This window comes from Ruditapes philippinarum, unplaced genomic scaffold (assembly GCF_026571515.1).
Source record: "Ruditapes philippinarum isolate M1 unplaced genomic scaffold, ASM2657151v2 ctg1988_1_1_1_1, whole genome shotgun sequence".
Lineage (NCBI taxonomy): Eukaryota > Metazoa > Mollusca > Bivalvia > Venerida > Veneridae > Ruditapes > Ruditapes philippinarum.
In genome coordinates, this window is record NW_026856138.1 from 200,086 (window position 1) to 225,723 (window position 25,638).

The 25,638-nt window shown below is 33.9% G+C and overlaps 4 protein-coding genes and 1 long non-coding RNA gene across 5 annotated transcripts in view; 3 read left to right on the top strand and 2 right to left on the bottom strand.

Annotated features, from left to right (window-relative positions):
* LOC132745550 (sorting nexin-17-like) overlaps positions 1–8,073 on the bottom strand; it is a 30,236-nt gene extending 22,163 nt beyond the window's left edge. Inside the window, exon 1 of the mRNA XM_060734500.1 lies at positions 7,666–8,073. Within this exon, the coding sequence (XP_060590483.1) occupies positions 7,666–7,725 (60 nt within the window). The 5' untranslated portion in view covers positions 7,726–8,073. The remainder of the gene's footprint in view (positions 1–7,665) is intronic.
* On the top strand, positions 6,499–7,343 carry LOC132745541 (uncharacterized). The gene is made up of 2 exons (XR_009627851.1): positions 6,499–6,681; positions 7,116–7,343. It is a non-coding gene; the product is annotated as an uncharacterized LOC132745541 (long non-coding RNA).
* A 2,205-nt stretch (positions 8,074–10,278) lies between the features above and the next one.
* Positions 10,279–13,652, top strand: LOC132745542 (C-type lectin domain family 17, member A-like). The gene is made up of 5 exons (XM_060734490.1): positions 10,279–10,540; positions 10,865–10,959; positions 12,018–12,111; positions 12,842–12,928; positions 13,479–13,652. The coding sequence occupies exons 1-5, from the start codon at positions 10,495–10,497 to the stop codon at positions 13,613–13,615; spliced, it is 459 nt and encodes a 152-aa protein (XP_060590473.1). The 5' UTR covers positions 10,279–10,494; the 3' UTR covers positions 13,616–13,652.
* Positions 13,653–15,563: 1,911 nt separating this feature from the next.
* Positions 15,564–19,527, top strand: LOC132745543 (C-type lectin domain family 17, member A-like). Its single transcript, XM_060734491.1, has 6 exons — positions 15,564–15,726; positions 16,106–16,200; positions 16,867–16,960; positions 18,309–18,395; positions 18,926–19,049; positions 19,415–19,527. The coding sequence occupies exons 1-6, from the start codon at positions 15,660–15,662 to the stop codon at positions 19,446–19,448; spliced, it is 501 nt and encodes a 166-aa protein (XP_060590474.1). The 5' UTR covers positions 15,564–15,659; the 3' UTR covers positions 19,449–19,527.
* Positions 19,528–19,590: 63 nt separating this feature from the next.
* Positions 19,591–22,538, bottom strand: LOC132745551 (uncharacterized). The gene has a single exon (XM_060734501.1). It carries the CDS (start codon positions 22,510–22,512, stop codon positions 21,307–21,309), a length of 1,206 nt encoding a protein of 401 aa, XP_060590484.1. The 5' UTR covers positions 22,513–22,538; the 3' UTR covers positions 19,591–21,306.
* Between the last annotated feature and the right edge of the window lie 3,100 nt (positions 22,539–25,638).

Here is a 25,638-nt window from a genome sequence, read left to right on the forward strand (position 1 = left end):
TGTTATCATTTTATCACTTATTCCTAAGGTATTCAAGAAAAATGTTTTACAAACCTGTATCTTACCACCACCTTCAGTTTTAGGCATTGACCAGGTTATTGTAGATTTTCGTCTATTGGAGACACTTGCTTTGCGTTTTGTTGGTTTCTGTTGAGCATGGCAACTCAGAAAGTGTCTTTGTTTATCTATTGAGCCCAATTTCCAAAAGGAATGAAAAAGGGTTTCTCTGTCCGACTCTGTAAATTTATTTGAGCATTTATATCTACATTTCACACCACAACTCTTTTTAATAACTCTAGCAGATCTTACCTTACCCATTTTGCAGCAGTAGCTTTTCCCTTTATTTCGATGTGACTTAGCAACATTTCTTTTCCATTTTTTCTGGTTCTCTTTTTCGCTTTCCTAGACCTAACACCTATACTTTCATCAAAATTTTCCATTCGCTCAAGAACACTTAATTTATTGGATTGGGACTGAGCAGCCTGAATGTTTTCAGATATTGGACTAAGTGGAGTGGATTGGGATTTTTTTGAAACATTTTCATCAATCAAGTCAGACTGTTTTTTTCTAAGAGAAGTTAAAGGGATATTGTCGTCACTTTCAAATGACATATCACTTGAATCATCAGATTCACAATTTTCTGTATCTACATAACTCACATCATTAACATCATCATCTTCAAAACCATCATCAACATCATCAACCTCAAAATCATCATCAACATCAACCTCAAAATCATCAACATGATCACCAACTTTAAAATTATCATCACAATCACCAATTTTAGCATTTACAGCATCAACACCAAAATCTTCATCAACATCACCTTCATAATCATCATCATGGATAAAAGACACACTCCCACTCTTATTATTACATTTGGTCTGACACTGCCTGGTGGGTGATTCAGTGGCTGACATAAAGCTTGTATCAAACACATTACTGTCAATATACTCTAGAAATGTAGAACTATTGTTTAAGTCATTAATGAACTCGTCCACTTCATTGTCAACTTGTTTTAATATGTCATCAGATATACTACTAATATCTGAAACATCAGAGAGAACATTCATTGAATCATGTTTTATAGCCTCTTCAGCTATAAATAACTTACAACAGTAACTCTCCATCTGACACAGGATCAAACCCTGAGAAATCAGAATCACTGCTTGTCTCAAGAGAACTGCTTTCCTTAAATACTGCCATTTCAAAAACAGACCTTGCCTTTCAAATTAGAGATGCTGCAAGATGTTTAATAAAGTCACATAAATTCCTAACACTGTTATGTATTGTTATACAAGGCCTTTCCATCAGGTTTTAGCATCCCAACATCACTTCTGCTGTGCGGGTCAAAGAAAAAGTATCTTTTGCTCACACTTGAATATAGCACTTGTATAATATGGCTCTGAATTCCCCATTGTGTAAATACAGCTTTCATGCTTGGGAAAATAAGTTCTCAAGTGCATCATATAATGAGTAAAATGGGATGTTTGTTTTCTCCATTTAGTAAACCATGAAAAATGTTCAGTAAAAACTGCCACAGTTGTTTGGAATGTCGTCAATAAGCAAGTATTTATTTTCTTCTTTAGCTATGGTTTCAATATAATTTATCACCAAGTGCCAAGTATACAGTCTAAATTTGAAGTGGTCCACAAGCTTGGACAAGTAACACTTCGTTCTAATAATGCCACAACAGAGTTTGCTACACACACTGACGACCATTTGCCTTGTATAACGGATGCCCTTGATGGAATGAAGCTTGAAGAATCTGCATCTTGATATAATTTCATGCTCCTACAATATTTTGTTTATACATAAATTTTACTTTCTTCCATCAAAATTTTTATGTCAAATTGTTATGTATTTTTACATAATCATAATCTGAAGAAAATTAACTTACTTTTATAATAACTAATTATTTTGTATTTATTTTATTTTTTAATTTATATCATATTAATCATATTTAAAAATATATTATAATAATTATTATATTATATTTATTCCATTTTATTTTTATAATAATACCTTTTTTAATCAATATTTTAATGTAAAATTAGATTGACTTTTTTGAATATTTTTTATGTTTAAAAAAAAAAAAAAACTTTTCAAATGTATTTCATTTTTTTAAACTAACCTTTTTAAAAATATTAAATTTATAAAATATAAATAATCTTACCGTTTAATGGTCATCTAAAGTCATTAATTCATTTTATTTATATAAAATGCTGCCCACTATTACTTACCTTTTACATCAGTAAAGTATCTTTTTTACAACAAAAATAATGATGTCATGGTTCCTATGAATCTTATGAATGTCATTAATGAGCTAAAGAGTAATTGCCTCGATTACCTCCCTTGAGTTTTATTTGCTATTTTTAGCCACAACAAACTTTAAAGTGCCTTTACTTTAACAAGAACAGTATGCAAAAGTTATTATATCCAAAATAAAAATATTGAAAAAAAGACTTTTATTTGATTTTTTTGAAAAAATCAAATTGAGTTACAACCCTTTCGCACCAAGATTATACTTTTATGTTTTTAGTGCGAAAAGGGTTGTAACTTGAGTTACAAACCCTTTCGCACCAAAAATTAATGCACATTTGAGATACAACCTTTGTTCAAATACAAAAATTGAAGTTAATATTTTTAATACCAGCTTAAATTTTTTTTACAAATAAACATATAAAAATTATGCTGAAAAAATGGAAAAAAAAAGTCATTTTTGATAAAAATGTTAGTTACAACCCTTTTTTTGCACCAAGGCATCGATTTGTTTAAGAATAATTAGTCATTTTTATTTCTTTTTTTAGACACAATACCCGAGAGCGTACATTTTTTGGAATTTGAAAATCCTTTGCTATTTTCAGTTTTAGTTTTTCTCCCTTTTCTCAATTTCTCGTAAAATATCATATTTTTTTTTGGGTTGTAGAGGGGGAACAGGGTATAGTGTTAGTCATGGCCACGCAACGATCACCTGTGTTGTAATTGAGAGGTCTGAAGTTCAAAACCCTCTCTTATCTTGAAGATTTTTCAGGTTTATACGGGGAAGTCAAAGACCGGGCCCGCAAAGCGGGTCCGGGCTTTGGCTTGCCCGGCTATAGACTACACGTGTATATTTAAAAAAAGAAAATCAAATAAAAAAACAATTAAAAAAATATATAGAATTCTATACCTATCAATGAAATTTTCAAAGTGTCAGTTCTAGTCGGGCGCGGCCATTTACAATGTAACTCAATGATAAAAGGCGGGGTATTCCGATAATGGAACAAATCTCAACTTTTCGGATAAATAAATAAACGTCAAGCGGTACCACTAAAATACGCAACGGAGATTTTTTGGCGGCAACGGACGCAACGGAGATATTTTTTTTAGAAAACCCGGCACCAACGCCTTTTTCAAAGCAAATGTGCTATATTTAAGCATCTAAAATGATTGTTTTAGCACTATTAAGTAAGTATGTTTTAAAAATGTTTTCATAAAAATTGTATATGTTTACACTGAAGGATTATATATGCATGGCGAAATGGAAATTTCATGGCGCAACGGAGATAATTTTGGAAAATTGGCACAACGTATGTACTAATATATGAAATTAATTAACACCAATGTTATTTGAATAAATAAATTAAAAAAAAAAATATTTAAAAACCTTAATCATATATCAAATAATCAAATAGCTGCAATGTTGATGTTGTAAAGGATAGTGTGCCGGCGAAATGGACATTTTGTCTGCGCAACGGAGATTTTTTTTTTTTGGCGCAAACGGTATTTATAAAAAAACAATGTTTGTGTCCTAATTAAGTTGTAATATGAAGAAGTAAATCATTAAAGATAAATTAACTGAATTACTGAAGTGGTGTAATAAAAGTCTGTTTTATTAATTTAAAATGGAATTAAATACGTTTTTATCGTTATGGCTGACACTTTAAAACAGTAAAAAACATAAAATAAATAAATTGAACCTTACTTATAAGAATTCCTTCCCCAATCAGAAAACCCCGTTAAAATCAAATGCAGCTACTGTTTATTTAGCGAAACAACAGCAAATATGGTGATTTGAAGAATGTTTATCACGGGTGTTAAAGTTACCGATAATTAAATTACCAATGACACGTGGTTGATGTTTATTGGACACGCGTTTTCACACCATTTAGATAATGTGATTAAGAGGAACATGTATTGACTTTAAGGTATTAAATATTTTTCTATAACTTGTTATTGTCGAAAATATTGCTTTTGAAGCTTATTACGCCAATATTTCACTCAAACTATGAGAAAAAATGTGTATATGAAATGTGAGACGTAATAAAACTTTTTGGAGTCTGAATCCACCACTGATGACGGTCAAGTTTTCTATTTACAAGTGTTTAAAAACATTATTAAACACCCGTACCATTCACGTGCACAATACGTTGCTAATTGCTAACAATTCTCGTGTAATTGATTACCTTTTGTCAATATCATAATTATGAAATATTTGGATTGCTTTTGATGAAATATACAATGTATACGTAACAAACAATTATTGAAAAAGTACACGATGATTAATGAAAGATAATAAATTAATAAAATAATATAATATGATTAAACTGTTATGATAATCCCCGTTGCGCCGAAATGTGTCCATTTTGCTGTTATTTAAATATCTTTTACAATATCATATTTTCAAAACATTTTCTAAAATAAAGGAAAGTAAATCATTTTTTAAAAAAGACTTACTTATTATTCTCAAATTCTTAAGTTATGTTCAAACATAAGATCTACCCGTTATGCAAATCTTCATTTTCCGTTGCGCCGAAATTTATGTCCATTTAGAATCTGATATATTCATATTCTACCTAATAAATCAAACTTATACAGTATATGTAAAAATGTGTATAAAATATCAACATTACCAACGATTATATATGATTATTTTATGTTTTAGACATAAAAAAAACAGTACACAGTTTTGAAAATAAAATCTCCGTTTCGCAATAATCCATCGGCGCAACGGAGTTTATGAAAGGTATAACAACAAGAACAATGAAATGTTTTATAATAAAAAAATACTGAACATTGATTCTGTAATATCAACATATGACTTTATTTAGTATAAACTAATGCAAATTCAATTAAAAATTATGTATAGAAAAGCTATTACATACTTGTCTTCCAGTGTCAGGCATAACGATAAAAACGTATTTAATTCCATTTTTAAATTAATAAAACAGTCTTTTATTACACCACTTCAGTTATTCAGTTAATATCTTTAATGATTTACTTCTTCATATTACAACTTAATTAGGCCAATTTGAAATTCCGTTGCGCCAAAAAAAAATCTCCGTTGCGCAGACAAAAATGTCCATTTTCGCCGGCAACACAATCCTTTACACAACATCAACATTGCAGCTATTTGATTATTTGATATACGATTTAAGGTTTTTAGATATTAATTCGTAAAATAAATTTATTTATTCAAATAACATTGGTGTTTAATTAATTACATATATTAGTACAAACGTTGTGCCGATTTTCCAAAATTATCTCCGTTGCGCCATGAAATTTCCATTTCGCCAGGCATATATAATCCTTCAGTGTAAACATATACAATTTATGAAACATTTTAAAACATACTTACTTAAAAGTGCTAAACAATCATTTTAGATGCTCAAATTCAGCATATTGACTTTAAAAAAGGCGTTGTGTCGGTTTTTTCTAAAAAAAATATCTCCGTTGCGCCATGAAATTTCCATTTCGCCAGGCATATAACCCTTCAGTGCAATTAAACATATACAATTTATCACGGATTTAAATTACATAATGTAATATAAATCCGTGAATTTATGAAACATTTTAAAACATACTTACTTAATAGTGCTAAACAATCATTTAAGATGCTTAAATATAGCACATTGACTTTAAAAAAAAGGCGTTGTGCCGGTTTTTCTAAAAAAATATCTCCGTTGCGCCCGTTGCGCCAAAAAATCTCCGTTGCGTATTTTAGTGGTACCCAACGTCAAGTGTTCCGAGTGAAAACGGAAGCGGTGCATGTAATACCGAATGACACCTTTAAAACGGAAAGAATGAAAGGAATTTTTAACGACTTCCCCGTGCATAAGCTTTGCCTAATTTCATATTAATAATTTTAATATCTCCTCGACTAATTAGTTGGAATACCATATGGGATGCCATGTTAGTTTTAAGGCCAAGCCAGGGCTCGCGCTGGCAGGAGCCAATGAGCAAATTGGCTCCAAAATTATTAAATTGGCTCAAGAAAATCATGATTGGCTCCAACTTACGAAAAGTATAACTTTTGGAATATCCAGTCTAAATTTAGCATTTGCTATTTTAAGACTGGAAAAGTACACATTTGGTTTTCCATTTACAACTTCCGCTTTACCGCTTCTTATCACAAAACACTGCGACACAGTCTCCTTTTTGTGGGGTCATTGACTGGTCTATATTTGTTACTTCCCTTCCAAATAAAATATCATTATAAACAGTAACACAGTCTAATACACTGACCTCATGGTATGTTTACATGTTTATCAGCTGATAAATATGACACTAATTGGTGTGAATTGTTGAATGTGCACTGGATAATTGGTCTTTATATTCAATATGAAACAATAACCAGCGGCATCTTAAAATTATCGCCAATCATATCAACAGCTTGGTTATGAAATGGACGACTTTACGGTAAGTTTGCATTCATATAATTTTATTGTTGTTGATAAAAAGATCAAAGGAATTATGAGTTATAAAATAGAAGTTGTTTTTTTTTAAATTGCAAATTAAATCTGACCTAATAATGGCTCCAAAAAAGCATAAATTTGACAAGGAGTATATTTGACAATTTAGTATTCCTGAAAAAAAAATTGACCTTACTTTGTACATATATCCTCTATCTGGAGCACTCATTTACAAATGGCATACATGGCTGTGAAATGTTTATAGAAAATTCAAGAAGCATACAACATATTTTTAGGAAACTTATGCTAATTACTTTACTCTTATAATGAATAGTTGGCATTTTTTTCCTGAATTAGTTTAGTTTAGAACTTTTCAATATTCTTTTCTTCATTAATAATTATTCTTTTTACTCTCAAATGTTTCTGTTTTTATAATTTCAGATACAGATAGTCCTCAAACCAAATTTTTAGCATTAACCAAGCAAACAGAAGCAGCCCATTGGAATGTGGTTCTGATGTCACTGTCATGCCACTAACTTAGATTTTATGAAAACATTGCTGACCAAATTAGCCTGGAAAATGTTATTCTTATAGCTACTGAGCTGCAAGCTTTTATGATCAGTTTTAAAGTGATTAAAATGTAGCTACCAAAATAAAGTTGGATATACATGTAGATTATGTTTTTTTTTCTAAATATCTCATGCCTTTTTAAGGTGTTTCATATATGAACTAATGCTATAAATAAGTCTGACCATTGAATTCTGGTTATTTTGCAGTACCATTGCCTTCTTGAAAATAAAATACAGGCACGCAATTTTCGCCGCGAAAAATTGGCTCAAAGAAAAAATCTGCCAGTGCTAGCCCTGCAAGCCACCCACCTATTTCTGAAACATGGACATAAATAAGAAGGAATATCGCGCAACAGATGAAAGGAAAGCTTGTGCAAAACTGTCTGTTATAAATCTGACACTGTAAAAAATAAATTTCTCACTGTGTATGTTGATCCAGAACCATCGGTTACTTCCTGGGTATCTGGTATAGAGAAATGCATTTTCGTTGCTTTCTTTAGACAAGTACAAATTGACAACACAAACAGTCATATGAAAAGAACTTTCTATAGTTTACACAATTGTCACATGATTGCATAATTATCACGTAAATAATTTGTTGACATTAAAATTTCAATTAGGAAACTCCCCTTTTCACTGTTTATCTATCTCCTATTCATACATCAAAGAATAAAAAGGGTTCAAGTTGAGAGAAATGAAAGGTCACATTTCGATGTCTTCATTCAAAAAGAGCAATTTTGCTTGAAGGGACTTTCTTTGTAAATAAAACTTAGTTTAAAAAGTTAATTCCTCGTTAAATGTCAGAATCCCCCATCTTGAACGGTGACTGTTATAATAAATACTCATGAGATTTCATAATTAGGTCACAATCCTCTAAATGTAAGATAAAGAGATTAGGTTACAGGAGACTAAATAAAGCCTCTGCCGTTGCAGACGACTAGAAGAGTGGACCGTAGAACATTTTCTCCAAATCACATCTCACTTCCCCTCGGAGCGTGCACGTCGCTGAGAAGGCACAGGGCATCGGCAGAAGATTTACAACTTGGCTGGTAGTCAACTTAAATTTTTCCTTAGGGAACTCCTACTTCGTCACTTCTACGGACCAGCTGCCGATGTCCTGACTAATGCCGAGGGGAGTGGCCCTACAAAGTAGGCTGAGACGACGAGGATGGTGTACTAGGGTGCGTGAGCCCCTAGTACGGATAGACGGCTTTGTAAGGCAGGCCTATAGCTGGCACCAACAGCCCTTTTCAGGGCTAAAAACACCTTTCCTATTGTCACAGGTTACTGTACATTTAGGTTCTCATTGACCGCCGTACAGTGACCTACTTTTCGGCTCAAAATTCATATCTTTGGCTAATACTCCGTGGAAATTGCATGGAGGTAAATTATCACCATTTTGTGCTTCAAAATTAACTCTTTAAGGACATGACTGGTGACATGTCCGGGGTCCGTACTCGACAGCGCAAGCTGCATTTTGTGCCCGAAAGGGCGGATGGACCCTCATTAAGCATTAACTACATACATACATACATACATACATACTTTTCTCCAAATCCCTCTCGAGGCGTTCACTTCACGGAGAAGGCACACGGCAGGTCAAGTAATCTCAAGTACCAGTGATGATTGATTGACCTGTCGTAACTAGCTCGAGAGGATGTCGCTAAGAAGAGCCGTTTTTGTTTTTCTTAAATACTATTGTCGACCTTCCACCAAGGAACGAAGAATAGGCTACAGTGCGACTACTAGAGCGAACCGGCATGGACGCTAATGAATCTCGAACGGATGGTTAATTCCGGCGCAGAGCATAAATTAGCCGTGTCACAACAAAACCAACATAATGGGTTTGCGACCAGCATGGATCCAGACCAGCCTGCGCATCCGCGCAGTCTGATCAGGATCCATGCTGTTCGCTATCAGTTTCTCTAGTTGTTAAAGGGTTGGTAAGCGAACAACATGGATCCTGATCAGACTGCGCGGATGCGCAGGCTGGTCTGGATCCATGCTGGTCGCAAACACATTATGTTGGTTTTGTCGTGACGCGGCTCAATAAACTTGAATACTAACCGGTTAGCTCGAGCGTTGGACTGTAAATCGGGTGATCTGAGTTCGATTCCAGGAGTAAGGACGGTGAAGGTCACTTACGTTGTGATTGATCATGAAATCTTTTCTACGGTCATTCGCCCAGTACATGTACCTCTGCTCTGTCATGTTTAGAAGTTTCAGTTCCTTGCGAAAGTGGAAGCAACAAGTACTGGTAAACTGCTTAATTGACAGCCTGACAAGGAACGATGCGATGGCTGACATGTTCTCTTGTAATGTTCAATGTGGCTTTCTGCCGCGATCCGGAGTGAAAACTACCAACACTACCAACACCGTAGAACATCGGAATCCTTATCCAGAGGTTGTTGGTTCAAAGCCCACGAGTGGTGAGATTCTTTTTGAGCACTCGCGCACGCACGCTACGAATCATTACTATTCAATACGCCTATACGAAACTAATGTTAATACAGTTATGATTGAAATTCTGGTGCAAAAACTAATGATAGTTTTCAAAAAATAAAATGGAATTTTAATGTCATTTTACAAACTTTCTGTAATCTGCAAAAAAGTGAAGTTTTTAGGCCACAAAATTTTTAATGGACCAAAGGTTCCGAATTTATGAGGGCGGGTATAAATGCCCACTATGCTAAATTGCAATGATGAAGAAGAATGATTTCAATTTCGTAAAACAGTGTTGTATCTTGTAGAGATAAAGTGATATTTAATTTATTTAGATTGACAGTAAATATTTCATGTATCATAATTTGGGGACCTTTCTGTTGAAAATGTGTCAGAGATATACATGCACAGTGCGTTAACTGGAGTGCAGGTATTAGTTACCCGCACTCCAGAGCATGCTCATTGATTGGTTCATTTTTGCTGGGGTTTACATATTGTGGCGGCGTGAAAGCGACAGAAATATCATATTCAGATGCTCGTTCATTGGTTACTTTTTTCTGGGGTTTCATATTGTGACAACAGGGACGTGTTTTTATGTTTGACTATGATACAAAAAAGAAAAAGAACATCAAAACACTTGGCAATCTGATTTATACTCGGGGGCTACGCCCCCTCGTACAAATCAGATAGCCTCGTGTTTCGATGCTCTTTCTATTACATGTACCTTAAAGTACAACATTTCATGAACTGATAAGACTTTATGTGTGATTGTGTGGAGGACAAAGCATATACTTGTAAACATTAAAATCATGATATCTATGGTAATTTTTGTCGGACTTTTTAATGGCGTTGCAGGTTCGTTTTGCGTCTACTTTACATAATCATATTTCAATATAATGATAAAAGGAAGTTCGGCTGATTTTCTTTTATTATTGTTGTTGATATATATGCTTCCGTGGGCATGGTGTTACTTTTTCTATTCTTCTCAATTAATTGTTTGTTGTTGTTTTTTTAATTGTTTTTACCGAGACTTAGCCTTGTATTCTTTTCCCATTGTGATACATGTTTCTGTGTTGTTGTTTTTATTGTTGTTGCTGCTGCTGTTGTTTTCCTCTTCTTTTAGCTGTATTTTTTGTTTCCTTTTTTGCCTGTGTAAACAAGAGATAAATATGTTTAAAGGATTGTCAACTACAACATGTTATGATGGATGGCTGGCATTTGAAGGGTCGTGCTATTACTTTGGCTCTCAGACAGTTCACTTTACTGAAGCAGAGGTACCACTACTTTTACAATAATTGCTCCTCTGTATATTATAGAAATATATAGCCATGTTTTTCGTTATAAAGTAACCATCTTATATACATGTATTTATGCGGTAAAGTATGATGGCTGATTTGGTAGGCTTTTGTGCGTCGTGTTGGCGCTAGCGACACCCCGACAAAGCGCATGCCGCTAACGATGCACGCCAAACGGCGCGTTGTCGCGATGTCACATTGTCGCTGGGTTCAAATCGAAGGATTGGCTTATAAGCCAAGCGACAGGGCGACATCGCGACAACGCGCCGTTTGGCGTGCTTCGCTAGAGACAGGACGACAAGACGACAGTGCGACAACGCGCCGTTTGGCGCTTTGTCGTGTTGTCGCTAGCGACAAGACGAAAAGGCGATAACGATATAGGTTGTGTTGTCGCTATCGACAACGCAACGCGCAGTGTACCAAATCAGCAACCATATTATATGCCACTAACAAATATAACAATCATTTTAAAAATGGCTATCTGCCTATCAAAATGTGAATGGTGAGTGGACAGGTAAAAGTCAAAATTACTACATTTTGCCACAACTGTGTTCAATTTTATATATATAAAAAGACTGGGACAGTCTTTTTATAATTTTAGGTAGTTTTCATATTTTATCCTAAACATGTTATATTATTGATAATTATTGGTCAATTACCAATATAATAGTTAATTTCTTGAAATATGTTTCTAATTCAACTCGACAGCGAAAATATGAACACAATGTCACAAATATATCACAAGTTGTTCCGAATAAAGATGCTGATCGTTTTATACCCCCATATTGTTCATAATTTGAGCCGCGTCACGACAAAACCAACATATTGCGTTTGCGACCAGCATCCGCGCAATCTGATCAGAATTCATGCTGTACGCTATCAGTTTCTCTACTTGTAATAGGGTTGGAAAGCGAACAGCATGGATCCTGATCAGACTGCGCGGATGCGCAGGCTGGTCTGGATCCATGCTGGTCGCAAACGCACTATGTTGGTTTTGTCGTGACGCGGCTCACTTTTTTTTTATACTTTTTTACCAGCATTTCTGTAGACAGCATCGCAACAGCCATCTAATACGTGTTGATAATAAACTTGAAAATGCCTTCATCAAAGAGAAATTACGAGACTTCAAACGTGAGTTATTAATAGAAACTTACTCGGTCTTATATATATATGATACATGTTAAACGCTCGTCTTTTCTGAATTGAAAACAGATAAATAGACGATATTCAAGTCTTTTTTTTCTCTATAAATAAAGGATTTATTTTCATCGAGTGGTATGAAAATAAATATTTTACGAGTGGCGGAAGTTAATCATTTCATATCACAAGAATTAAATTTTCCTTGTATGTATATAATAAAAAACTTTAAAAATCTTCTTTTTAAAAACCCAAAGAGCTAGAGCTTAGATATCTAGCATGAAACATCTAATTCTAGTGTGTGTCTAACAAGTTTGTTCAAATAAAAGCCCAAGGGTCAAAATTGGCGCCGCCCCGAGGTGTCATTGATTTTCCTTATATGTATATAGTAACAACTTAATATTCTTCTTTTTTAATTAAGAAGGAAGTAGTCCGACAAGACACCTGTGACAATACGGAAAATATGTTTCACTGCCAAGAAAAACAATTTTTTACAGGGTAAATATGGAAAGCGAAAATACGCATTTTGTTTAATCAATATTTCTTAATAATTAGCGCTAATTAGCGTGTTTTCGCTCCGCCCCCTCCCCCGCCATTTTAACTTGTTAATTTTCGACTTTTCGCCTGGCGGGGTTGCGGGGCGAAAACACGAATGGCACAAATCAGCCACCATACATATCTACCATGCTTGATAATTCATCTAATACATATTATATTAATACAGCGAATACTTGGTGGCTAGGAATGACTGATGAACTGATTGAAGGAACATGGCAATGGTTTGACAACGACCAAATAGCAAATTTTACAGGTTAGTTTCGTCAATATTTATATCTAAAACTCTAGGTCTTTTAACTCCTGAATGATTCATGTTCTCGCATCAAGAGCTGTACGTATGCATGTAAAACATTACTGGTAAAACAAATAAATAGGCCATTTAACATTCCATTTCAAATGCAGAATCTGTTTGTTGTAATTAAGGATGTAACAACGCTTAAGTGAAACTTTATATGTATGTATCTATATAATTATTCTTCTAAAACAATATACAAACATCCCTGGGAGAATATGTTAAATATCTACTGCAAATATCTATACGCATTAATAAGTAATCATTAAAATATATGCATTCATATTTATTTCTTATTGAACAAAAAAAGAAAAATAAATTTCTAATTACCTCCCTTTATTTACATGAAATGTAAATTTGGCAATAACTTTACAAATAATGCTTTTTTGGAACTTACAATATCGATAAATCTTCATTTGAGAATCATATTTATTATGTAAAACTATAAAAAAAAATGAGTTACATGATCTTTAAAGAAAGAGTATATATATAAAATGCTTGTTTATTTCAGATTGGCATCCGGGTCAGCCTGACGCTGTGCCGGAGGATTGTGCTGTGTTTTACAACAGTTTTAACTTTAATTGGGCAGATATAAGCTGTATTAGTAATTACCGTCCGATCTGTGAAGTTCGGTGTGTATATTTTTGAGGGTTCATTCATTAATAACTATTAATTAATGGAAATCATTGCCAATGCATAGATCCCTGAATTGTCCATTTCTGATTATTAGATAAGTGTACAAGAATTTCACCATAACACATTTGTTAACAACAGAGCACATGTCAATGTTTGTGGTTAAATCTATTGTTATTCAATAGAAAGATCCCTACTCTGATTTAATACAATTTTGTATATGATTTAAGTGTAACTAGTACTACATGTATATATAATGGTATTGTTCATACATGTATTTCAACTTTCTGTTTGTATCTATGTTGAATACTACTTAAGTCGGTGCCGTGGGGGGGGGGGGGTTGGGGGTAGGGGCGCAGCTTCGCCACTGTTAAATTGCCGACGACGACGACGAATGGCTTGTCATGAATAGGTTCAATCAAACCAAGAAACAAATCTGCAACATTTTCAATATTTTGCCGTTTTTGGCAGTTCTTTAGGAATTCCATTTTTCTATTTCTATACGTGATAGATATGTGAAATTTTGCCATTTTTTATGAAGGACAAAGTCATTTTCTAACACTCATTATCTTATGCTTGTTTTTTGATTTCTATATTCCAGGGGAGTGCATGGTGAAACAGAAATCATTGGATAAAGTTATTATGCGGCTTTGAAAACATTCATGTTCAGTGTAGAATTAAATTAAATAAATTATATATCAATCGAGAATACTAGTAGACGATGAAGCGCTAAAATTAAAGATATTTATTTTTAGCATGCAGCGACCAGCGACCAGTTGGAGACCAAATAATATTTTGTTCATACGGATTTAATCCGCAAGCAAACCAATACAGTTTTGTTTCTTTTGATCAAAAGAACACAAAGCTTGAAGCCCCATTACGTCTTAGAAAATTTCAAATGCTATATTTCTTATTTTTCAAAACCCTTTTTTTTCTTTGATTTTTACAGTTTCCAGAAAGTATTCATTTGCTATATAAATAACCCGTCTTTTGCTTCGTTGGCAATTGGTTTAATTAAAGCGGATTAGTATTTTGTATCGAAGTCAAAATACTACTTTGTCTACATTTTCATACCTTTATGAGTATGATACATTTTTGGACATTCAGCGCTATTTTCTTCAGTTTTTAAAAATCAAATATGCTCTAAATTTATTTCTTAAACATTACTTACACATATGAGGAAAAAAATGAATTTATGTTAAAACTTTATAAAACTTTGTGTTGGCTATTTTAAAATATAAACTTTGAATTTCTTACGAAGACCAGCTGGGGCACTTGAAACGGAATTACATGCAAAAAAGCAATAAAGGAAAATACTCAGAAACAAATTGAAAATATTTTTTGTGTTTGCAATTCATAGCCCATCTAACAGGGGCGTCTGTGGCCGAGTGGTTAAGGTCGTTGATTTCAAACCACTTGCCCCTCACCGCTGTGGGTTCGAATCCCGACACGGACTTTGGATTCTTTCATGTGAGGAAGCTATCCAACTAGCTTACGGAACGTCGGTTGTTCTACTCAGGTGCCTTTTCGGGCCTGAAATAATGCACGGAAGGGCACCTGAGGTCTTCCCGCACCAGTAAAGCTGGAACGTCGCGATATGACCTATACTGTGTCGATGTGACGTAAAACACCATCAAAACAAATCTACCTGATGTAAGTGAAAAGCGTTGTAACGTTTTTTAATTCTGGTCACAGAATTATCATTTTAGTAAAACGGAATGGGCTTATGATCTGAAATCTATCGCACAAGTTGTTTGTCTTTACCTACATAATACTGAGCAATAATCTCGACACATTATTTTCAGTCCCGCCATGTCACAAAACCTTTGGCAGTGTAGTCCCTTTAAACTATTGTAAATTTTATACTGATAAGATATATTTCCCTGCGTACTTGAAAGTATGTCTCCTTGAGCAGTGTAGTCCCTTTAAAACTACTTTGCTGATAAGATATATGTCCCTGCGTATAAACTTGAAAGTATGTCTTTCAGAACGGTACGAAAGTTAACGGTTCTCTTATACCATACCATCTAAACATATACATGTACATGTATATATATACATGTATATAGATAAAACAAAAATGATTTTTGTAATAATTTTTGTCGGATTGTTATGTGGCATTGCAGGTAAGGCCAAATTCAATTTCTCATGTTTCTTCTGCATCATTTAAACTCGTACATATCTTGTAAACTCGTGCAGCCAAAATAAGAATTATTACAGTGCACGTATTTCCAAAAAGTTCAAAACAAAACAACACACTGTGCATTTCTTTATCCAATTCTTTTTTTTTACATTTCCCCTATAAGGTTCTCTTTGACTAATTCATCTTTCCTTTTTCGGCGCCATATAACCTAAATTATGTTTGTGCGCCGAAAAAAAAACCAAAAAAAAAACCCCAACTTTTTAGCTGATATGTTGTATTTTTGACGCCGCTCTCGTCTTATTTCATTATGATTTTATTTGTGGGCGTTTGGGAACCAGTGGGTTTATGTTTAATTTTTTAAGGATATACGAGTACCAGCTGTTATGACGGATGGCTCGCGTTTGATGGATCGTGCTATTACTTTGGTACCAACGCCATTCATTTCACAGAAGCCGAGGTACATGCATTATTACAGTACAAATGATACATAAGTAGTAAAACACTTAAAAATTAACGATGATTTGTATGTTATAAAGTAAGCAGAAACATTGAGTAGTTGGAGATATTAAAACGGTAAAGGTCAGATTCGACAATGTGTATTACGTAAGAGCATGGGAAATTCCTTATATATGTATTTAACTTATGTTGCATTTAAATTTGTATTTCTGTATGTAATAAAGTTAGTAAATAAGAAACATTGAGTATTTGAATACGTCGAAATTAAAATGGAAAAGGTCAGAGTCAACAATGTGCCAGAGCATGGACAATCAATGCATTACTTGAACTAATGCGGCAATTTTAATTTGTATTTCTACAACTACTGTTTAACTCATTCCTTAGATACGAAGTTTAAATTTGTTTATTCCATGTCTTTTTATACTTTTTGTAAACTCTTTGTAAAAACCCAAAAATTTATTTAGAAAGTAAGTTAGCTTTTTCCATACCGGAACCGGAAGTGCATTGTTATCCTTCGTCATCCGGGCAGTCTGGAAGGACTATATATGGCTCTGATAAACATAAACACATTAAATATTGATAAAGGACGACTGGACAAGTCCATTTTAAAAGTTCAGCAAGTGAAGTGTTAAATAGTTCTTATCTTTCATGTTTGTTTTGTTGCTAGCATTTCTGTAAACAACATGATGGCGGGCATCTTATACATGTAGATAGAAAACTAGAAAATGACTTCATCAAAGACAGACTACGGGCATTTAAATGTGAGTGATTCTTCATGTATATTGTTTTTAAAGATCCTGTATGTTTTAATTGATCTTGTATACCACACTTAAGTGACATTATATATATGTATATAATTATGCTTATAAAACAATTTTCAAACATCAAAGAATATGTAAAATATGCACTGCAAATATTTGTACGTATTATATGTAATCATTAAAATATATGCATTCATTTCTTATTGAAATATTTTACTTAAGACTTTATAGAAAATTAGTTTTTTATTACCTCCCTTTATTTACATGAAATGTTAAATTCGGTAATATCTTTATAAACAATGCTTTTTGGAACTTTCGAAATTGATAAATCTTAATTTGAGCATCAAATTTATAATAAAAAACATAAACAATTTGTGTTACAGGATCTTTAATGCAACTCATCCCCAATATCAATACAAGATAGTATATTTTCTATAAATACAAGATAGTATATTTTCTATAAATACAAGATTGTATATTTTCTTGATACAGGGTGAACTCTAACAAAGTGTATTGAAAGAAAAGCGGAAATTTACAATTACCGTTTATTTTTTAATTGTTCTGTGGGTTTTTGTTGTTGTTGTTGTTTTGTGCATGTTTGTTACACCTCGTCGATTTGTTTAGATTAAATAAGATTTAACTTTATTCTGTTGTGGAACAAATATAATAGATTCATAGTATTGTGTTATTTCTACCAATAGCATTATCTTGATGATGAGATGGAACTAAAAACATGATGAATATAACTCTTGAAAATTGAGGATAGAAATAACGGGTTCATCCCGCATGGACTCGACACAGTGTTGGGATAGTGTAAAAAGTAATTCTAGAAAACAATATATACTGTATATATAATATATAGACTATATATCATATACACAGTATACATTTCTTAATAGAATTACTTTTTAAACTATCCCAACACTGTGTCGAGTCCCTATAGTTCATCCAGCTTGGTTGTTATGGCTTTATACTATAATATAAAATTTGGCAACATCTATGTTAAAAAAAAACAAACATTTTTCCGATTAAAACGTGTCGTTCGGTATTTCATGCAATGCTTCCGTTTTCACTCGGAACACTCGCCGATTATTATTAATCCGAAAAGTTGCAGATGTTCCGCTATCGGAATACTCCGCCTGTTATCATTGTGTTACATTGAAAATGGCGGCGCCCAACTAGAACTGACACAGAAAATTTCATTGATAGATATAGAATTCTTTAATTATTCTTTATTTAATTTCCTTTTACACGTTTAGTCTATAGCCGCGCAAGCCAAAGCTCGGGTCCGCTATGCGGTCCCGACCTTTGAGACTTCCCCGTGTGATTTCTGAATGTATAATTGTAGCACATTCCTGGTGGATGGGTTTGACAGATGAGCTGATTGAAGGCACATGGAAATGGTTAGATAACGGACAAACTGCCAACTTTACAGGTTTGTCACAATCACAATCTTACGGTGTACCGTAAGGGCCACCGCTGTCCCGTATAGGGGCCACCGCTGTCCCGTAAGGGCCATCGCGACACACGCATAACTCGAAACAACGAAAAAACGAAATTAAGAAATTCACCATCGTGATTTCGTTATTTCGCCACCTTAGTGCGGTTTGTGAAATTTTGTGCAGAATTTTCTCGTTCAAATGTATTAAATAGACATTTATTTTTCTGTCGTTGTATCTGGAGTCATGTTTACTTAATTTTGTTTGTGTAAATATATAGTAAGAAGTGTTGTAAGAAGATTCTTGTTTCAAGATGCAACAAACCTGGTATGGGGTGTATATGGGCTATGTTTGTATATGTTCATCTTGTGAAAACATATCACTGTGGTAATTATATTTTTTGATTGAGTAGAACTATTTCCTTTAAAAATATCAAGATGCGGGCTCTCCTACTTAAGTATGTCTACTAGCTTTGCACTTATGCCCTTGCCTTTTTTTAAATCACATCAATCATTTCTAAACACAGACTGGCATCCAGTAGAGCCTAGTGGCGGGGAGGCCGAGGATTGTGCCGTCTTTTACACGGCGTTTGACTTTACATGGGCAGACTTAACTTGCATTTCCAACAATTACCCAATCTGTGAACTTCCGTAAGTGATTTTTTTTACTTGAAGTACATACCGACGCAATATGTTTTTAACTTCACTGAAGCAGGTAAACTATCAAACAAAAAATACCTGATTTTTATTGTTTTCTAACATGATAATTCCTAACTCTTCGTAATTGCAGTTCAAAACAAAACACTGCGAATTAAATATTTGCAATGATTTTTAACTTTGCCATTTAATGTTTCCATAAAATCCATGCACACAAATTCAAGGTACACCTAGACATTATTTTAAAGTTGCAAAAGTTGTCATTCTGTTGAAACGAAGTATATACATGCATAACTGATTTAACTTCATTCCCCACATGGTGGGAATTCTTGAAATGTACAATAATATTTTTGTTTCAGGGGAGTCAGCACCGAGACGGAAATAATAGGATGAAAAAAAAACTGTAATTTTAAAAACAATTTCATTTTAGTAATGAATAACAATTGTTATATAAATAAAATAAAAGAAATAAGTCGTTTTCGTTTTTATTCTGAGTATTCTGAGGCATTGGCTCTGCGAGCCATATAGGATATTCTTGTATTTTAGTTAGCAAAAATAAACCGGCTTTTATAATATATATTATAATAAATATATCTGCTAGGATTGACAAAATACATTTTATTTCAATTTTAAAGCGTTTCTGTGACGCTTATCCTTATAATATACTACATGTATATTATGTTACAGGCAACATATTCAACCAATGCGACCATGTAGCACAGATCTTTAATCAGCTTGCACGTCCGTCTGATCGTGGTCTGCACTTTTCGCACTTTAGTCAATAATTATTTTGAATGATAAATAGTTTTGCCCAAAGTGAAAGATGGACATGTTCAACCAGATATGTAGATGTTATCTATGTCTCTGGTTCAACTAAGGTATTAAGCATGATCAATAATGGTCATCCAAAACCTAAACTTGTGCCCTGCTAAACACTTAAAATTAACAAGTGCTCCACTCTTTTTCATTTTGAACGGTCTGTTATTGTGTCCAAAAGATTTTAATAACATCAATTTTTAGAAACCAGTTTTGGAAAAGGATCAATTATAAAATAGAAAAAGACTCTTTCATGAATGATTTTTGTATTTCAATATATTCCGATAAACGTGACGTACCGTGATATCATAGAACCACGGGCTACTAATTTGAGTCAACAGAGCAGTATTTGGCACGCCGAGACTGGAAGTAGATATGTGCACTGATCCGGTTGCACAGTCATGTTATGCATAACATTTTAAATACCACCATTAACCCATAACCTACACAATGTTTGGAACAGAATCTCAAAACATAAAATCTTAATTTCTTACATACATCAGCTGGGGAATTCAATACAGAAAGATATACAAAAAATAATTAAGAATCATACCCAGAAATAAGTACAAAAAATCGTATATTTGTGCTATTCCTAGCCCAATTCGAGTGAAAAGCGTTGCAACGCTTTACAAGTTTTTGTAATTGTTAACAATTAGAATCATTATTCTGGAAAAACGGAGTGAGCGAATGATCTGAAATTTCGCACTCAAGTAAATGGTTCAGACCTACATTAAACCGAACATTAATCTTGAAAAATTATTTACAGTCCCATCATGTCAAAAAAAACCTCAGTGGAGTCCCTTTAAGACAGGGATTCCAGTCCCGACAGTTACTGAATTCTATTCTGGGACAAAGTGTCCTCTTGTGTTAAAAGCTAATGCACGGATGTACAACTATGGGCATGGGCCTTTGAAATTTTGTTATTTTAATAAACGTACCCACTAACAACCAGTCTTGTCGTTGAAAAAAATGGACAGAACAAACCGCAAAATGATCTTGTCCAGGACGATACTGCACAATCGTGAAAATTGCAGACAGTCCATACTTTCAGAATAAACTGTGATAAATGCAACTTATTTAGAAACTATTTCTTAAATTTATATCAAAGCGAAAACAAGATTTTACTTTTGTTTATCATAGTTGAATAGTTAAAAGCCAAAAAAGCACTTTGAAATGAAAGTATTCTTAAACATTATAAAGAGCTGTTAAGTGTAAAACATCAAGTACGTATACAAAAATATTTGTTAAACTTGAGAAAAACCATGGTGAAATGAGTGAAAAAGGAATGGCAAAGGTCAAGTCCAGTTGTCTCTCTGGGTAATATTACTAATTGTTAAAACAAGCAAGGAATTTCCCAACATTTTAAGAATCGGATATTTCTTCAATTATTTCTTTCTATATTCTCTTTCTTGAGTCAATTATTTGACGTTCGTTTCTATCCTTTATTGGAACGACACAAAAAGCATTTCCTAAACAATTCTCTAGACTCGTGTCTGAACTTGGATTCACAAAATAAGTAAATAATTGGATTAGCAACATTGTTCAAAATGAAACTCCTAAGGAACACTTGATAAGCCATCATTTCACCTTCATTCATATTTTCCAGAAAACCTTCTTTCTCAACTGTTGCTATCATAAGAGCTAGATGGGGAATGAAGGAAACGACAAACACCATGGAAACGGTGAATAACATAAGAGTTACTCGTGCGGTTGTTTTCATATGTTTTGGCCTACTCGTTTTTTGTTTTTCTAGAGATTGTTTTTTCCCTTCAAGCATTTTTCCCATTACTAACCGTTCTGCTGGAGTGAGTGTAGAAAATTTGTTGGTGTTTTGCATACGCGTGTCTTTCACCTTGTTTAGTCTAGTATCCGATGCAGCTCTTGCTAGACGAGGTTTTCTGTTCGAGTTATCTCCCCTTTTGAAGAGTTCACGTGACATTCGCCATAATGACTTTTCCTTTCCTCGTGGCCGTTTTTCATTTACTCCATTTCCGGTGTTTAATGATTGACTGGAGGAACTTTTATTAGTAACATCACTTTCAAGCATTGTCCGTAAATTATTACCATTTTTCACGAATGGTGCTTGTGTATCTTTACTTCCGGTTAGACTAGTCGGATTACTCGTGTAACTTGAATCTATCCCGTCTCCATCTCGGTCACAGTCTGTCGAAAAAGAAGTTTCATGGCTGGTATTACTTGCTGAACGAATTTGCATGTTTCTCATGGCCTGGATAAATTGATCACTTATCCAAAGTTTCCGAATGATAAACGCATACAAAACTAAAAATATAACAATACTTATCACTGATTCAGCCATAAGGACACTTTGGTAGATTTCAAATAATACTTTTTGATCGAGATCGTCATCAACGTAACACTGGCGTCCTGTTACATTCTCTACTCCCGTCTCTATTGTACTTGCACCGTATAACACACCTGCTGGAATGGCTATGAATGCGCTAAAGAAAATAGTTCCATAACATAAATAAAGCGTTTGTCTGGCGGTCAGCTGGGTTTTAAATGGATGGCATATTTTTCGGTATCTCTCGACAGATATCACCAATAGCAGCAAGCCAGAGCTGTTATTCACGACATAATGAATATAACGCATTGATTTGCATAATGCTGATGACGTCATCATGTATGGCAATCGTAGACTGGGCAACAAGAAATGGTAAAAATTCCCAAAAGCGCATGCTATGAAGTCGAGAGCTGCTAGAGAAATAAAATAAAAATAACGGTGATTAGACCTCCTGAACTTTTTCTTATACACCAAAAGCACCAAAATGTTTCCAATACATCCAACAACAATACAAATGGCGACAAAAATTAAGGCGGGGATGTGCAGACGAAACAAATCATCATTGAGTTTTTGTACTGTTACATTGGTACTGTAAACGCCATTTACTTGAGAATACATTATAACACTTCATACACTCTATTGACTTTCTGTGAATAGTCTTTAATATGTTTCTTTTTCAATTTCAAAAATGCCGGCAAGTTATTAAATCCACACGGTCTTGATGTGCACGTGATTTATCCGGAGTATTTCCGGTCAACATCTCCCGGAACTGTGTTTTAAGAAGCAATATTTCGTTACCTTCCCTTTTTCAAATAGTTTTAGTATTCATTTCTTTTATCGCAACAACACTTTGAGTTTTCAGTTTTAGTTTATTATTGTTCACGTCAAATTTATGTTTTTCAAAAGCAATAAATCACTATATTCCAAGAAAATGCACAGAAATTAATACAAATCAATTTCATTGTAAGTGATTGAATGTAAGTGATTGGCAAGTTTCGTAGAATTCAAACATTTAGGTCACATGATTAACAATCCTACACCTACTTCGTTTATTCATACAATAAAATATATATAAATTCTAGGCCGTTGTTAAAGAAGCAAAATAATACATTTGTTCGCAGTATTAAAAGCTGTCTAAAAATAACTGCCGCGTGTCTCCCGTAGATAGTGAAGCGTGAGAAATGTTATGTTATACATTACGCTACAATCGTTTAAAAAGTAATTAATGATGGAACATCCTATTTTGCATGAGGGTCAGGGTGAGCTAGGGTCACTGGTCAACAACCAACATATTAGTTTGTAATGGTCTTAATATGTCGGATATTGACAAATAAGATAATTCATGTAGAATGTTTTTAAGTGGTTATGTCCTCGCGAGATACTTGTTAACCGGAAATGTTCTGTCTTATTTGGTAATGAATTTTATTTGGATTGTTCATCACATGTGCATATTGTCGCATTGGTTATTCATTTGTTTTTCCTTGTATTTGTTTTTCCTTTTATTTGAACCAATTTAACTCAGGATGTGTTATTGGCGTGCTTAATTGTCTACTTATTAATAATATTTTATTGGCAGACATTAAATTGCTTTTTAATAGATACGCCCTCCCAAAGGTTATTTGGGTCGTATCGTGGTATGGTATGGTATGGTGCGCTTTTCCGTCCGTATATCCGCGCGCATTTATATAGGTGTCATTTCGGGATGAATGTACGTGTTTATTCCGTACAGACTGAACCTTTGAAGAAAGAAAGTTCAAAATAGGTTCCTTATTGATTTGAGAGATCAAAAAAAAAAAACAAACAAACAAAAAAAAAAAAAAACATAACAACGACAACTCGGAAAGAACGTACATTTGTCAGTCCGTTTAACCATACTGATGTCCGCTAAAAAAATAATAATAATTAAATGTGCTGTAATCATACTTAGAAGGGAGAGTACTCTTGACCATCTGTAAGTTACTCACTCATATGGATTTTAATGTTTATATGTGGCGACTTCAGTGTTGTTATATTTTTCTGGTTCTTCGAGATCATTGAGTCCAGCACTATTAAGTGTTGAGAATTGAGTACCGCTCAAGCCGGTGCTAGGGGGCGTGAGGGATGTTGCACTTTTTTCATTCTCTCATGCTCAGACTCAATCAAACCGAGTCTGCAATCTTCATGTAATTTTGGTGTTTTAAATGCTTCCGAGGGAACACTTTTTTTCCAGATATTTGGGATAAATTGAACCCTTCGTGTGCATCGAGACATGCGGGGCAGGTCCACAGGTATGAGCCCTAATCTTCTGTAAGGTAAACTTAGATAATTTTTAGGGATTCTAGCAGCGTTGAGGGTTTAGTTGTTTGATAAAGGAAGAAGGAAGGGCGATATGAGAGAGATGTGAGGGCGATATGAGGGAGGTATTAGAGAGGTATTAGGGAGGTATGAGAGAGATATGAAGGAGATATGAGGGAGGTATGAGGGAAGAATTAGAGAGGTATTAGGGAGGTATGAGAGAGTTATGAAGGAGATATGAGGGAGGTATGAGGGACATATAAGAGAGATATGAGGCTGGAATGAGATATACATGAGGGAGATATGAGAGATGGTTATTGCGAACACTGCACTATAACCGACGTATATTTAGCTCAAAGTAAAACCATCCTTTCCATTTCTGTACGACTTACATTCTGATAAGCACCGATTCATTTTGATTCAAAACGGATGCAACCGCCATAAACAGCATGCATTTTGAGATATTAATTAAACACTCGATAGACATAAGCATTTAATAATAAGTTATTCCTTACTAGCGTTAACAATAAAAATATATATTAAAAATATTTAAAAAATGGGGATAATTTGTAGAAATGTAGAAATACTATTACAGGAAATGTCCGCTACGTTATACCTGGTTGGGCGGCTTGCCAGTTTGACTGATCTCACGATCAGTACGGCTTGTTTTAAAGGGACTCCGCTGAGTTTTTTTTACATGACGGGGCTTGAATTTTTTTTCGAGATCTATATTCCTATTAATGTGAGTCTTGACCAATAATTTTTTTGCAAAATTTTTCAGATTATTCGGTCACTTCGTTTTTCCAGAGTAATTAATCTAATCATGAAAAATAATCCAAAATTGAAATAGGTTTACGAAAAGTACACATGTATAATTAGCAATTTATTTACGAGTATTTTTCTAATAATCTTTTGCATATCTTTCTGTTTTGAAGTGTCTCACTTTATCTATGTAAACATCCCAATGTTGCATGGGTTTTTTTCTTATGCTCTTGGACCTCAGCGGAGTTCCTTTAACGTTTCTTGTAGCTTTAATGTGATTTAGCTTATCTTCTCTCGGGATTGACTGATCTACAAAGCTGATTAAATAAATAACTGACAGAAATCAGGTTAATAAAAATATGTAAAGCCAACATAAATGAAACTATTGTTTACGGCCCATCTAAAACCTTTGCATTAGTTTTTCTTTCA

Bases quoted from the DNA above. Each gene is read 5' to 3' on its own strand.
- LOC132745551 (XM_060734501.1), bottom strand. From the start codon at position 22,512: ATGATGACGTCATCAGCATTATGCAAATCAATGCGTTATATTCATTAT.
- LOC132745543 (XM_060734491.1), top strand. From the start codon at position 15,660: ATGTATATAGATAAAACAAAAATGATTTTTGTAATAATTTTTGTCGGA. The intron at 16,201-16,866 runs GTACATGCATTA...TTTTGTTGCTAG, and splicing joins TTCATTTCACAGAAGCCGAG to CATTTCTGTAAACAACATGA. The intron at 16,961-18,308 runs GTGAGTGATTCT...GTATAATTGTAG, and splicing joins CAGACTACGGGCATTTAAAT to CACATTCCTGGTGGATGGGT.
- LOC132745542 (XM_060734490.1), top strand. From the start codon at position 10,495: ATGATATCTATGGTAATTTTTGTCGGACTTTTTAATGGCGTTGCAG. The intron at 10,960-12,017 runs GTACCACTACTT...CTTTTTTACCAG, and splicing joins TTCACTTTACTGAAGCAGAG to CATTTCTGTAGACAGCATCG. The intron at 12,112-12,841 runs GTGAGTTATTAA...ATATTAATACAG, and splicing joins GAAATTACGAGACTTCAAAC to CGAATACTTGGTGGCTAGGA.